This window comes from Patella vulgata, chromosome 1 (assembly GCF_932274485.2).
Source record: "Patella vulgata chromosome 1, xgPatVulg1.2, whole genome shotgun sequence".
Taxonomy (NCBI): domain Eukaryota; kingdom Metazoa; phylum Mollusca; class Gastropoda; family Patellidae; genus Patella; species Patella vulgata.
The window spans coordinates 23,789,789-23,806,774 of record NC_065879.2 but is presented as its reverse complement, the minus strand read 5'-3'; the positions used below and the strand labels follow the sequence as shown (position 1 = coordinate 23,806,774).

At 34.8% G+C, this 16,986-nt stretch overlaps 2 protein-coding genes across 3 annotated transcripts in view; one reads left to right on the top strand and one right to left on the bottom strand.

Moving 5' to 3' along the window:
- Positions 1-10,131, bottom strand: part of LOC126826681 (neurogenic locus Notch protein) — an 83,463-nt gene extending 73,332 nt beyond the window's left edge. For both annotated transcript variants that reach the window (XM_050555679.2, XM_050555688.2), the window contains exons 1-2: positions 9,897-10,131; positions 2,736-2,814 (exon numbers count right to left, since the gene is read on the bottom strand). In XM_050555679.2, the coding sequence (XP_050411636.2) occupies positions 2,736-2,814; positions 9,897-9,957 (140 nt within the window). In that variant the 5' untranslated portion in view covers positions 9,958-10,131. The remainder of the gene's footprint in view (positions 1-2,735; positions 2,815-9,896) is intronic.
- Positions 1-16,986, top strand: part of LOC126826803 (U3 small nucleolar ribonucleoprotein protein IMP3) — a 68,717-nt gene that overhangs the window by 8,284 nt on the left and 43,447 nt on the right. The window lies entirely within an intron of this gene.

Sequence of the window (16,986 nt, the reverse complement as noted above, 5' to 3'; positions counted from 1 at the left end):
TGAAACAGTCCCTTTGTTATTTTGCAATGGTTTTTCCTCTTTTAGGGATCAGTAGTAGTAGTATCCTGGTGTTTTACGTCTGCTTCCACATAAGTGATATCGCAGACAAGAAATAGGAGAGCCAAAGCTGCTTCCTGTTTTTAGAATATGATTTTGCAATCTTTCCATTTTCGGCCTTAGGCCATGGATTGGGTTTTGTGGGAAGTTCTTCCCTTTATTTAGTAAAGGGATCAGCACTGACTGGCCCCATTTATGTAAAGTTTTACGTTTTAACGGGCATAATTGAAATTCTTTCTCCTACTGATTTTCCTTTTCTAAATTTAATACATTAAAAGATACATATTAAATGAAGCCTCTGACCAGCACAGTAGATGCTTATTGTAAGCCTTGATTACATGCAAACAATCTAGTTTTTCTACACTTGTTTGTGTGTACTGCCATCCTCCTGCACTTACTACAATTAAACTATACACAGGCATCAATCTGGCCTCATTAATTGTTGGTTTTGTGTCCGGATTTTATGTTTGTCTATGGAGTTTTGTCTTGCAGTTAATATTTGCTAAGACAACATTACTCCAGGGCTGACCCGGGTTGGGCTACCTCCCTATAAAATCCACACATGTTAAAAAATAAACAGTAATCAAATAATAAATGACAGAATATTTACTAAAACTTGCCAATTAGAAGAGCAATCATCCAGTGGGGCCAAAGTGAAGGTAACCCCTCCCGTTATGCTTTCTAAACATTCTTGGCTACCCACATTCTACGCCAAAAAAATAAACAAGAATTTAATTGGTAACTGGGGAATATAACTTGCATTTTATCTTTACAATACATTTTTATGTTTGTACATTATGGTTGTCAAACATGGCCACTAACAAAAGAGCTGCAATAATGTCTGTGCTTTGTCATAAAGTTTAAATTTTTAGCACCAAAGATTAATAGCTAAGAAAATATGTAAAAGTTTGGAGTACATAATTAACAGATATTTTGGGTGCTTCGCTCACTATTTTTGGCATCAGGCCATACCACTGTAAGTTTGATATACAGCACACAGGTAGCTGTTTACTTCCAGAAGTGTATATATCATATACATAAATACATCGAATTACCTCGTAACACAATTAGGTGCCACGATGGAATTAAGGCATTTACAGGCCAGTATGTATTTAGAAAAATAATATGCACAATTGGGTTAAATATTTCTTGGTGTGAAGAGTTTGTGCAAAAAACTTTTACCACACATGAAAGTTAATATTGTGTTAAATCTCTTCTTCTTGGTGTACTGAATTTAAATCCAATACATTTTTTTGCAACCCACATGATTTCTGAAAAATGTGGGAGGACTTTATTAATTTATAAACAAGTATTACTCTACATACATTCAAACATTTCAGTCCATGGGAGTTAATTATGGTTTAATTTCTTTCTCATCATAACCTGCTTAAATTCAATAACTAAATTAACTTAATAGATTTCACAATGTTTCTAATTCTTAGCTTATTAAATTTGTACTTGAAGGGACAATATGCCAAAACTCAATTATGATGCATTTTTCGCTAAGAAACATCATAGTACCCGCAATCTAATGATTGGGGCAAATACATGTAGTCATTGTTGGATAAAAGAGGTCAGATCTAAAAAAAAAAGTAGCTTTGCTGCATGCACTGTACATGTTGCTATAAATTTTAACTATCTTTAGTGCAACTAGACTCATCACAAAGACAGCAAATTAAGAAAGAGATTTAAGGTTTAACATCCACTCAACACGTAATTTAGGTTACCCGTTACATCTGAAGACTATCACATCGTAGATCTTTATTTCAATAATTATTTGTGCTTAGGGCTATTTAGAAGTGGGACAAAACAAACAAGGTTTAGATATAACTTTCAAGAAAATAAAGAAATGGTTTAATAGTGTCTTTAGTTTAAACACAATCACAAATTGATCAATTTTGGTTCAATACAATGAAAAAATACATAAATATGACTCTAATGATATTCTAATCATGATGCATGCTTTATCCCAGTGGTTGTAATCGACTCTGGCTAGCCATTAATTACATATAACCACCAATTGACATTGACTGATTGATATAAAAAAAACAACCATCAACCTATTAATAATTCATAAGTTCTACATTGATCTCTACAAAAACTTGTCTTTCATGTCCAAGATGGTAAATACTAATTTGTTACTTCATGAAAGGGCAATGTCTAGCCTTCATGAAAAGTTGAAATATCAGCCATTTTGATGGTGTAAAGATATCCTTTAATGGTTGATTTCATCTAATGATAATGTGGCTATAATCTGTAATTACCTTTAATCAGGTAAAAGACACCTGTGTTTAAAATCTTTAATTATCTTAGTGGATATACAACACTTGGTTAATTAAATAAGAATGGTTTGGGTTTTTTTTAAATTTGATTAACTTTTCAATATCCAGTCTATGGTTGGCGATTTCAACAGAAAAGCACAGAAATCAGAAAATTGGCCTCTGGAAACTCACTACTCACAAGAATATCTACTTTTATATCTGGTAATATATTTGTTGATAGATGTAATTAGAGCAATTCTTTAGATGAGTAAAGATTGTTTAAATCTGTCCACTACACTACAGGTGTTACAGACAGGTGAGGTATAGCATTGAAAAAAAAAAACCCAAATGTTAAACAGATTCTAATATCACCGATTATATCAATTTTAAATTTATGTGAAAAAACATTCTACTTACACACAATAGCTCTGTCCATTTGATCCCGATTTACATGTTCCTCCATTTTTACATGGGTTAGGGTGGCATGATGGGAAACCTGTAGAGAAAGAAAATACAATGTACATGTATTAAAAATGTGCATTTATCAATATTACATTATAATTTATCCATTGAGAATTTGAATAAATCAGATGCTTCATTATGGGTATTTGACCTATGAGTGTGACTGCCATGATTCATTTGGAAAGTCAGAATGTTTTGGTCTTTGTGCATGTTTTAAGCAAATGTCAACAAATATTAAATGACAATTAAAACTTCCTCTAGTATCAAGGAAGCCTCAGGCAGTGACTGACTGGTTGTTTTCTAAGTCTGCTTCCACACTTTAATAATGATATCACAGTCAAGAATGCTGTACCTTGGATCTCCTTCATAGGCCGGAACAGAAACCTTTTGGTCTTGTCAGACGATGTTAATCAGTTCGAAATATAGCTTCGCCGATCGCTATATGAAGGCTGTATTCGAAATGGCTGCATTTTTAGATTTGAAATTGAATTGGGTTTTCAATCCGTAGCTTGTAGGATATCATGTTTTACAAACAAACTAAAATTTTTGGCAGTAGTTCGAATACATTTCCAGATCAATGGTTGTTTATGTAGGCCTACCAGTACATGTATTTAGGTTCTCAACTGTCAAAAGACATATCTTTAAAGCCGAAATGTGCAACTTTTAAACTTTATCACATCATAAGCAGATTCTTATCAACATAAAACACACATATACTTATAATATCTTATCTATATACCATGTTAAAAATATCAAAATTTATTTAGTCATTTGCTACAAGCATTCTGGTGTGTGTTTATATGATAATATAGAAAACACCTGCTTATGACTTGGTAGGGGTTCTGTTTTTTGTTTAGATTTAAACAGATATAAGTCCTAATGATGAGCATTTTTCATGTAGATTGAACTGTTGGTTTATATGCATGGCTTATATTAATGTACCAAATGTTTTAATTTCTACAACATATGAATTATGTATATGAAATGTATACAAAAAGCTCCTTTCCAGACAACTTTCAAATCATCCCAGTTTCAAAACAATTTTTTTATTCCTTACATCTGCTGTTCTGTCTCATATTAAAGTCAAGAAAAATGATTAAAACATATATATGGTGGTAAAATCTGTAATTATTTCAACTGACTACTGAACTCTCTTTAAGTCAAACATGAGATATTGTTTTATAATCATATAATTACATGTGTAAATAGTTTTATCTTTTCAAAAGAAATTTGAAAGATCACTTCCTTGATATCAAGCACCACAGTAGGCATACAGAATCATATATATGTACATGTAGGGTTAGGAAAACTGAAGTTTTTTCCCGAATTTATTGTTGAATATCAACTAAAAATAGTCACTGTTTTATAATGCTCCCCCTCCCATCCCCCTTCTACTCCAGTTATTTGGGATTGACTTAACTACATGAACATGTATATGTATGGCTCATATCATTTTCAGTGCACGACACAATATGATGCCATAGTGATGCACAAGCAGATAATAAAGATACAAGTGTTGGTGTTTGATTGGCTTCAATGCATTTTCTCATGCAGTCACATCTGTTCCTCTACATTTGACTGCCTCCCTTAATTGATCATAAATGAGATTGATGAAGGATGTTTTCTACCATAATTCTCAGTGTATATCTTAATTGTTGTACTTGATTGAACTTTTATTGGAAGTTGATAAATGTGGTCATTTATTATTCAAGTATGTAAAAGAAATTAAAGACTGATTAATAACATATAATGGATAATTATAACATAACCCCACTTAAACTTATTCACATATTAAATACTATGAAAGTACATTGTAAATTACTGACATTACTAAATAAATAGTGTAACAGAGGGGAGGGGTTTAGAGGCCTCAAGTCCCTTTCTTTGATCAAGTACAAAATTATACAATTCATATGAATTGAAAAAGTCTATTCATTACACGTAGAATGTACATATCAACTACGGTACATGTACTTAATAAGAAGTGAAACCAGATCTTCTAGATTCGTGACATTTGATATTTACAATATTTTTTCTAATTGTGACTAATACCGTAACAGATTCAAATAAATTAACTTCCTACTTTTCTCATTCATCCAGGCTAATGAAGACAGGTATATATGCCATGCAATGTGCTACAGGAGGGAAATTTGGCTATCTCCTACTCTTATTTCTGTCCCATCCGAATGACTCAACATTGGCAAGGGGAGACCACACCAGAAAATCCTGAGGAACTTTCTCAACTAAACTCAGGTTTAGTGAGCTGGCATCCTACTCACTCAGTCACTGCAATTTCTACTGATTGAAAATTGTACATAGACCAAGAGTAGAATGTACAGCTTGATTTACACGTCAACGAGAGGTACATGTACATACATGTATATTAACTTTATTTTATTAAATGTAATTCTTTAGATGGATTGAACATGAAGATTGCCTTTATATAAAGTCTTTTTAAATGTATGACTCTTGACCATTTACATGTAATTATGTAATTATATATTTTGTAGACATGTTGTACTATGGTTGTCATTTTTTGCTTGATAAAGACGAGAGACCCCGCCCCTTGTCGAAAAGTCCCCAAAATAAATCCTTCAAGTAACTTGTATTCCATATAATTGTGTCTTGCATTATAATGTGAATAGTGTACTTTATATAACGTGTCCAACGTGACTTATTATAAGGTAATAAATATACATGTCTACTATACTCATTACATATTATATACATGTCTAAACATCTTTTATATACAATTATTTATCGATAAAGGTTAAGCAGGTACAAATGAAAACTTTCCCATGGTGTGTAGATAATATAATTAGCTTAACATTACTTCCATTTCTATATAAAAAAAACAACATTAACCCAAAGCACCCAGTAGTTGTCTATTAATTTTTATTAAATTATATGTACATTTTTCTCTCTTATTAAATAACAAAATATTTACATGTACATTCAAATTTTTCCCATCATGACAACTACTGGATGTTGCCTTTAAAGGTCTAAAGAGAATTTTAATGTTACTTAAAGATACATTAGTTAAGAGTTTTATAAAGAGTTGGCCATTCTTGCCATAATAATTCAAAAATAGATGATAAAAAAAGAAAATGTTGAAAATTTCAGTCAAATTACTTTGTTCTGAACGGAATTGTCACTGTTGGAAGTTCGGACTAGAAATAGGCATCAACTGTGTCTGCACCGTCTATGAGAATTGGCGATCAATTGATTGACAGACGATAACTCCACCCACATATTCTCGATTATCAGGTAACATGCTCAATGGTTATGGTAGCCTCGCTTGGCAGGCCTTTCATCACCAGTTTCCAGTAGTGACATCAGCGACTAATGGTAAACGTTAGCTTCTTCTGCCATTTATCGATTTAATTTTAAATCGACGACTGTGTCTTCTTTGAAATAGTGCCACATATGTTAAACATTTGAAGAAATGGGCTCCAACCAAGAAAGTTGCTGGTTTTAACTGTAGTTTTATAGCTACATTGTACATGTATAAAACTATAGCTACAAAAACATCTGTGGGGATGACACATTCATGTAGTGTTCTCGTTGAAGAGCCCTTGGTAGTTGAAATTAGAGGAGTATGTAGAAACATGGCTGCAAAGCAACATGTATGCACATCTCTCATATTATGTCAATAAAAGAAAATTAACATGTTGTTCTTAATAAAGTCATTAAACATACATTATGCAAGAGCTAAATCTGCCAATTGCAAGCCTTTATTTAACTCTGTAGACCCACGGATGGCTTGGATACAGTTTGGATTTAAACAATCTTCCATTTAAAATTAAATCAATAAATGGTGGACCAAGCTAACGTTTACCGTTAGTCGCTGATGTCACTACCGGAAACTGGTGATGAAAGGCCTGCCAAGGGAGACTACCATTGCCATTGAGCATGTTACTTGATAATCGAGAATATGTGGGTGGAGTTATTGTCTGTTAATCAAACGATCACCAATTCTCATAGACGGTGCAGACACAATTGATGCCAATTTCTAGTCATAACTTCCAACAGTGACAACTCTGTTCAGAACAAAATAATTTGACTGAAATTTTCAACATTTTCTTTTTTTATCATCTATTTTTGTATCATTATAGCAACTCTTTATAAAACTCTTAACTAATGTATCTTTAAAGTATTAATAATTCAACAGTTATCCATCTGATCTGTTTCTAATCTTGATACTTAAATTTGGCATGTAATATTTTTAAGAAGTATGACTTTTTATAGTTACATTGCACACATACACACAAGCACTTAAATTGTGTCATGTCTGTGGGTAAGGGTTTGACTTGTGTAATTGTTGATGGTGTAGTCTTCCTGCACTTATATTCCACACACACACACACACACATACATGTAATATGCCAACATATTCATGTACAGGGTACTAGGTATTATGTACGAAACGATCACATTAATGTGATGAAGAATCTCTGTACAGTCACAGTGCAGGCCAAGATTGGATCTCTGTGATATACATTGTAGTTGGGGATCAAATTAAAAATTAAAAAAGTACATGTAATATTTCCCAACCAACCAACTTGACAAGACTGCACTAGGGTACTTTTAATTCATGGCATGTTACAATACGGTACATGTAGTTCACTATCAAAATTTCAACCCAGTTAATAACCCCCAGATACATGCATAAATAGTAATGCATAGATTTATGCCTAGTTTTTGCATACTGTTTGTTTATTTGTCAAGTCTCAAATTTTTTACCTGAATATAAATTATCTATATTATGTAAACAAGTAGGGTTAAGAGTATTATTATCCAAATAAAAAGTGTACCCCCCAAACTACGTGGTACCACCAAAATTTGATAGTGAAAATCATTTAGATTTTGATGATGAATATTGTGTATGGCAGTTATACAGTGATGTCATCTGAATAATGATTGTCATTAATGACAGTGACTTTATTTCTTAATATCCCCTAATCAATTCCATGTCAAAATGATGTCAGTGACATATAGCTGCATGGGTCATTTCGACTTGGTAAACAGCTAAATCCATCCATGTACAATTTCTGTTCAGATTACACACAGACCTCGAAATAGTGAAAGGTGAATCTATATTTACTGCAATGCACCTTATTTTCTACGAATGCATGTGCAATAACAACTGTTTCTATGCAAGAATGAGATGTAATCTAATCTATTTCCCAGGCTTTTTACGCGCTGTTTAAAAATAACTCGATTGAGGTGGTTGTTTAGAGCTTATAACTGACTCTTCAGTAAATAATAACAGATTCACACCATTGTATTGTTATATGATAGAGTAACAGAGTTGTTATGGCTAAGTATGTCATTTAGTTAATAATATTACTGTTGTGAAATGGACAGTTGATGAAAAACAATGTCACTCATGAACATACATGTATGTATTTACTGTTGCTGGGAAAATTAATAATGATTCAGATTCAATTAATTGTGTGGTCGAAGATGGGGGATGGGTGGGGGAATACATGTATAATCTTTGTGTGATTGTTTTGAAAGAATTCTATGATTATTTCATTTTTAGTGTTCGGATCGCAAAACATTATGCTACATAAGTTTTATTTATTCCTGGTTTTCTATGCAAAATAAGTGGGTAAGGCGCTGGTTAGCTAGCCTGGTGGTCTGGTGTTCGATCCCTGCATTTGCCGAGAAAATTCCACCAGATTTTCCGGCGTGGTTCCCCCCTTATAAGTGATGCAGGACAGAGGGCCTGACAAGGACAGCTGTCTAGTCGTTCGGATGGCACGAAAAACCGAGGTCCTGTGTTCACATTGGTGTGCACATAAAAGATCCATTGATAGTTGGAATTCGATATAAGAGTAGGCCTAACCCGTAGGCCGTAGTGCCTCTGTCCGGGCAAATTTCCCTCACAGCACACTGTATAGTGTATGCCCGTCTTCATTAGCCCAGTTCGGAGCAGAACAGTAGGACTTTAAACCCCATTTCATTTTTCTCTGTGCAAAATGTTCAAAAGATATTGACAAGAAGTGCAATTTCATTTCACATGCCCTTGTAAGACTAAAATTAAAATCAATATATTTTTTTAGAAAAAAAACAAACTTTGAACTTGAAGGTAAAAACTGTAAAAATAAAAATATCTGCTTTCAGAGATTTTTTTTTTCTGATTTTTTTGTGCAAAGATAAACTAGTTCTTATACAATATATGCAATGGTAATGTAATCCGAACCCAAGAAGTCATAAGTACGTATTTCTACTCGTGTGTCGGTCTTTCTAACGACAAGTAGCCTACATCATACACACCGCGTGGGAAAAGCCCGTTAACTTGCCATATGGCGTTTGAGACTTGATCCTTTTTACCCTTATACTCCGTTTAAAACATCTGCCGTGTAGCGACGCGCGACACTATCGAAATTAAAATTTATCATAACATCACATAGCCATAGCTCACTAGTTGGCTTGACGGCTGTTTCAAATTTATGTCCTTTTTTACCCCCACTGCATTTTTTTTCACAAGAAAGTCTTCATATCGAATGACAACATCCTCTGCTAAAAGTTTTAATAATGTATCATTTTGTTTCAGCAAAAAAATAAAAAAAATAAATCACGAAATTTTATTTTTTGTACTGTAAAAGAAAATGAATTTGATCAGTGACTTTCAAAGCATCCCTTTATAAATTTGGTTAGCGAATTTCAAAGCTTCCTTTAATAAATTTATCAACATAATTATTATCAAATTATATTATTTTCAGACTGTAATTCCATTTACCAAAATTAAATTGCCAAAATCTACACCTATTTTGAAACTGTTATTACCTATCGTCACGACATGAGAGTTGCTTTGATAAGCCGAAAATGACACAAAGGGCCGATTGTAATACCTTTCAGTTTATGGTAAGATATCGGCAATACAGTCAAAAATAACTCCGTTTAAACTCTGAAGTGATAACAAGATAAAAGTATGTATTTTATCCAAAGAAAAAGTTCAAACTTTTAACGAAGAAACAAGAATCCTTTGTGAAGAAATTTAGCGATAAAACGCGAAACACGTTCTTCCCTCCCGTGTACCGTAAACAGTGTATAAATTCAATGAGGCCATATACCCCAATTTCTATAATGGAATGCACTATCACTCACCTCCGATTGAGACACATTTAAGCAGCAAAAACACAACAATAATCCAACAGAACCGCTGCATATTACTCCACAAAGTGAATTTAAATCCTGAACGATCACATAAATAAATCACAACCCTGTACAGCCATTGGTATCCAACTTATTTACAGTTATTCCAACTAACAAGTCCGCAAGCCTTCACCCCCAAAAACAAACTTTCCACATTACCCCACTATACAATAAAGTTTGCTCGTGCCGTATTGTAGTCCCGACCAGCGTCTCGGATATCACTACACAAGAAGCGGGCACTTCATTTAAACAAAGTGAACTTTTGTTAACTTGACAATTCGATTTTCTAATTTCATAACCCGACTAAACCATATTTTTGCCATGCACAGATAGAGTTTGTACAAATGTTAATGACACATTGCACAAATACAGGAGCAGTTTTCTCGACCTCTTTACCGTTGCGCAGTCTCCGCTGAAATGAGGCAGTGTGTATTTACACAAATCACAAAATTATAGAGCCCGACTCACCATGAATGCAACGGCGATACGCATCATCGGCGCACGATCAGTCACACGACTTGAACGCGACAAACCCTATTTATTATGTCATTCGCTTTTCCTCCTTGTCGTGTGCGGTTTGATCATTATCGGAAGGTTATCCAATATGATGCTGCGCCGATCGAAGCGCAAATCTTGAAACTTTCTGCAATAAAAGCTCCGGTGTCTTACTAGCACAAGCGGGCAAACAATGTCATATGTTTCAAGTTTTCAAATGTTTTGAACTACAAAATAAACCACACTGTCAAGAATTTCCTTTAAAATATTCAATATTAAAGTTATTTTCCGGGAATATATAGGCAGGGTGTGTAATTTTTTCCAAAAGACCCGATACCACTTCTCATGGAAAGTTTATTTTTGTAGTAAAAGAGCAATAGACCTAGCCATCCAGCGTGCGGTAATTCGAACGTTTTGATTAAAGATACTCGGTCAGTGAGGATTCAAATAGCTAAGTTTATAGAAAAGGGGGGATTCAAATCAGAATGTCATTTCAGGGATCGAGAAATCATCTGCAACTACATTATTTTGAAAGTTGCATCTCGACTAGGAATATCAGTCTAAAAATGGTTTAATTCTGTTCAATATTCACAAAAATATGATGAATTGAAAATGACTCAACATCCCACATCACCTGCGCAGACGATATACACAGGATATGGTCAAAGTATTGTTACTAATGCTTCTGATATCCACCCATACACATCCGCCCCATCTCCACCTCACCGTGTAATAAAAATCTTCGTTACACCACTAAAAAATTGCGTTAAAGGCAACTTGTGTTGCCCACTTGCACTTTTAACATTAAAGAACATATTTCATACCTGAAATGTTTTTTCTCAATCATCAACTTCATGTTAAATTTTCGCGCGAAAGAATTTTGTTCCCCGTTATGTTGATTTTATAAAACCTAATCCTAAATCTAAGTGTGTAAATATTTTCCTGATCTATTCCCATCCAATATCAACAACAACATTATTTACTTCAAAAATTTTATATTGATTTTGTTTTATTGTAGTTTACTCAGCGATTCTACGTCTGATTTTTTTTTTCGAATTAACGATACACAACAAACGATTTCGTAATCGCAGTTGTGTTCGTAGCACACATTATCATTGGAACTGTTCTGTATACTGTGCAGGAAATGCGACTATAATGTTGGTGGATTTGTTATCAACGAAATTTGTGCGTCACCAATTGTTGGGTGTGGTATACCGTCCTCCTGCATTTACGACTGTGCCCGATAAAGTTTAACCACAAAATTACTTGATTCTAAATGTCTACGGATTTTTCGCCTAACATACATTCAGTGTCGGATTTACCTATAGGGGCACAAGATCTAGGGGGGCCTCCGGCAAAGGTGCACATTATTTTTGACAAATCAACAAAAGCCCATTTTTACACGTCCTGTAGTCTTAAACATCCATCATCATTCTCGGCTTTGCTCAATAATTGCGTGTAAAAACACGTTCGTCTTCCTCTAGTTATGAGGAACGGGGGGTGGGGCCGAAAAGGGAAAAAAAATAATTTTCCGTTTTAGTTGATTAACGTTTTTAAACAGTTAGCCAAATTATATCACCATACATACACAGACTGACACACTAGTTGGTGTGTATATTTGATTAGTAAACCACACAATCCACACATTACGCTTGTGTGAATTAGTTTAGATTGATACACATTATCCAATACACACAGATAATATATAATACATAATGTACCTTTAAGTGGTAGCGAGTAACCTTATAATATTGCATATTATCCAGTCCACATTTCAATATAACTTATACATTGTATACTTGATCCGAGATAGTTATTTAATAACTGACATTTTGTGTTCGGTATCCCTTTTGTGACGGTTGTTTGTCAAATTGTATGTTGTTTTTGTTTTGATTTTCGTTGACGAAGGGGCGTCGCTGTTGTGCTGTACTGTCAAAAATGATCGTATACCGTGGCAACAAAGAATAACTTTAACAATCTCAAAACAATCTGATATCTAATGTGATGCATGTTCATAGACGATATATAGTTACTTATTTATCATTAACAAGTACCATCGTACTATGGACAAGGAAAATCGCACGCAGCCACTTTGGAATTGTAACGTCATATCAAAATTCGAACACCGTCAATCGATGCGCAATTGACCAAGGAACAAGCATGCCAAGTTTCATACCGACCATACGTGAATTGGCGGAGGCCTAGGCCCTTTCGAAGAGCGTCGCCCACAAAAACAAAAAGATGAGTGGCGGTTGGGTGGGGACTAGTTCCTGATCCAAAAATAATTTGTTAGTTTCAACAAGACCTACGTCGGTTCTTTCTCTAAATAAAGTCGTAAGGAAATAGAAAAAAAGGCGGTCTAATAAAATGGTAGCTAACACCATGTTTATTGATTTTTTATAGCGTAATTCATGTCAAGTAGCGTCTTCATCTCACTCTGACAAATGTGGATTAAGATAATCCAATAGGATAAATTAACAAAGAAACCAAAACAAAAAAAAACAAAAAACAAATATGAAACAATACAGAATAGGGCAATGTAAAAGCAAAAATGCAGAATTCAAGAAAACCTGACATTATTGAATGTCAAAAAAAAACAAATATGAAACAATACAGAATAGGGCAATGTAAAAGCAAAAATGCAGAATTCAAGAAAACCTGATATTATTGAATAACCGGGAGGTCTCGATGTTGGCCGAGAAAGTTCTCCGGGATTTTGAGGAATGGTTCTCCCTTGTCAGTGCAGGGAACATCTAAACATTGGAATGGGACGGAATACCCGTGTGCCGTGTACGCGTTGGCTGCAAGGTTTTTCAACTGCAGGGTTTTTAATTTTTGCCCAGTTTTAATCCCGTTTTAATATTGTGCATGTATTGTCCGATGTATTTTTTTCTTTTATGCTGCCTAGACCTATTTGTTTATTTGTCCATTGTTTCATTGAAATAATATCGACCAATGCTACTTTTTTTTTATAATCACTACATTTAAACCAAAATCACAGCGTGAGGCGACATCTGCAAAATGTTCTACCTTCACCCATAATCCACGAACAATAGAACCTGTTCTCTCTTATATTATAATAGGTCCAACAACTCATCCTTTATAGCAAATAGCGATACTCTCAAATCATAATTAAATAGGCGAACCAAGTCTCTCAACATATGTCGTGTGCGCCTCTCAGGACAGTTGACAATTCGGGGTCAATCAGGCACGAAAAACTAACGAGACGGAACAGGTGCATCCTTGATAGCGAACCAAGTACCGTTCGGCACTACTGAAGCGTGACTGAAGTTTCCTCATCTTGAATATCAAAGGAGAGCAACCCGAATCTTACAAAAGTTGGGCAACTCAGTCACCATCATTTGAAGTTTCGGCTGATACGTTAGAAATCTCACTTTTTTCGATCCCAGAAATCGACTAAAATAACAACGAAGATCAGTAAGCTTGTTATCAAAAAATCCCCTTTTGTTGCAGCCTACTGTTTAAAGCAATATTTTTAGGCTTGTTCTGTTCGTGAATAAAATCATGATCTCTATAAATTGTTGTTTTTGTACTAATAAACATAATGACTCTGCTTCACTACTGCTAAAATATGCCCTTATAGTCATTGGGAAGAAAAAAAAAGAACTAATTCAGTGGAACTCTCATTTACTACTAAAACAATGGCACAGCTTAGATTTAAGACCCCGGCGGAAATGGAGTGAGGGGTTAACGTTCTATTTTTCTGCACCAACGACCAAGGCGGGGCTGAAACAGGGAAGGGAGGGGGTGTCTAAATCCTATAAAGGGAATTATATTGCCGGTCGTCTGTTACAGTCTTACATTTTATTATGAATATAAAAGTAAATGGTTTATGGAGTCAAGCCTGTCGGAAACACTCCCATGTGGCCACTCAGCTGCCTGTTTGTGTAATGGTTATCCGTATCTATTGTTCCAAGTGGATAGTTTCTGTAGTTGTCGTTGTCTTCCTGTGCTATTGCCACCGTAACATAGTTTCGGTAAATGCGATCTGACGTCATGTCTGTTTTCTGCTAAAAATATTGCACGTATAAAAATACAAATTAACAGACTGCCTTCAAGTTTTACACAAAACCGATTATACCCATTTAAATTTCAGCGACTACTTTGTGTATTTAACTATTCTCAAATAGGCTTCACTTTCTTCCTCTTTAATTAACTTGCTCGAAATACAAAACTTGACAATAATGATCAATTTGTAAAAGATAACAGTATAAAAAGTGTAGGCCTATATATCATATTCTCAATAGGTAAATAAATATATATTAGGTAAAACTTATTTTATCGAGTATTAAAGTGCCTTTAGGCGTGTTTTATTTTACAATAAACATTTATGTAACAAATTAAGTAAAATCTAGCATGATGGCCATATATTCAAAAGTACTAAAATTACTTGAAAGATAAAGGTTATTGATCTATTTTAAATGTCTATTATGTGGGTTTACTCTTTTAAATGGTTGCATACAATATGGTTATTGATTATTGACGGATTATGATATTAGAACTTAGATTGTGTACAAAAAGCTTTCAGATACTTGAGTCAGTATATCAATCAAGTCAAAGACGACACGATGCCACGATTTCATGCAACATTAAACATTATTACATTGTATGATTGTGTGTTTTCAAAGTTTTGTGCATTGTATATTTTTAGGTTAACGGAAGGGGTGTCTCGAAGGATGTCTTGCATGGTACCCCATTTGATACACCAAATCCGTGGATGTGATTTTCCACGTTTAATTTTACCTTTTTGCAGGACTACCCTGTCTATTTCTTCACGATTATTAGGGGGTTTTTTGTTGTTTTTTTTTAAAATTTGTAATATCTCAGTTTTAGTAATGTCCCCCTCGTCATTTTAGTTATACCTTTCGTTATTACTATGGTTCACTATTTCGAAAGCGATTATCAATTTTAAAATGATGGAAAGTGTTACACATATATAGAAATAACTTATGAAAGTGGGAATGCTATGTAAATACAATGCATATAATTTACTCAAAGCAATTTGAAAATTAGCATTCTGGTTTATCAATGACTCGTCAACGAATGGCATATGTTCTAAAGCACCGACACTAGGGGACCATGAACTGATCCTTGAGGTACTCCATTATACATGTCCTGTAGCACCACATCTTTTATGGAGAAAGTCAGGAAAAACAGGGCATGCATGATAAAGACAATTTCAACGCAAATATAATTCATTCTCCATAATAAAGTGTCATAATTGTAACATGTACAAATGCTTTCGTGAATTGCATTTGCAAGATTTAAAATACTGAAATAAAAACCAAAGAACAAATGAAGGTAACTTCAAACAAACAAAGCAAGTTTGTTTATTTTCATAATGAGCTTAGAACAAAGATGATCATAAATGTAATTTTATCAGTAGGGAAAATGTGGAACAAAATCAATGGAAGACAAACAACAGAACCTTTCCCCTGTGGCGCTTTTTGTAACTTATATCTACATCCCATCTTCCGCTTCTTTATCACGATAATCAATGCTCATCTTGGTAATTTAACAATATGCTTACCTGGATCAGTCACGGGGCACGAATTGTTATTAACAGTACACCTATCTTGTAGGCAAATGGGCGTGGAACCGTCTACATCCCACATCCCCTAGTCTACACGGTAAGGGGCTTACGGTCTCCATTGTTACAATTCTTTGAATCGTCCCTGGAAATGGTTTATGCTTTCGCACAAGGAAAAAAATAATACTCCAAAATTTATTAGATCTCGTATATACTTTCTTAAAATAAATATTAAACCTGGAATACAATGGGGTTTAGCGTCTAATCAACGCAATACTTCAGTAATAATATTGTCGTTTTCATATGAGTTGTGAAGTGTGTAATGTTATGGATGGGCGGTCGAGGGTTAAGGGAAGGATTTTTTGCAACGGTGTCACCACCTACTCCACACTGAATATTATGTCAGGGTTTCTTTTACGTGCACGCCACCAGTGGATCACGGTTTTTCGCCCCACCCTAACGACTAGGTACACATTTTCAGCCCAGGGTTTCTTTTACATGCGTACACGAGTGGATCTCGGTTTTTGTCCCATCCTAACGACTAGGTATATATTCATTGTCAGCTTTAAAGCCGAAGGTTTCTTTGAGTGAATCTCGTTTTTTGTCCCACCCCAACGACTAGGTACACATTCGTTTCAGCACATTAGGCATCATCCATAGCGAGTAGAAACCAGGCTTGAATTAATACCCGAAGATGGAATAAGGAGAAAGAGAGAGAGAGAGAGAGAGAGAGAGAGAGAGAGAGAGAGAGATGGGGTTTAACGTCCACTCGACACAAACTAGGTCATTTCGGGACTAACATATTATTTCAATAATTCGCTTGCGCCAAGGGGTCTGTGGCAGTGGGAGGAAACCGCAGGACCCGGAGAAAACCCAGGAGGTTGGACAGGCGACCCTACTCCTTGTCACGTACAACCGGGGATTCAAAAACACGCCAGTTGACTCAATGACAGGCTTTATGATACAGCGCGCACGTGCTAACCATTCGGCCATCCA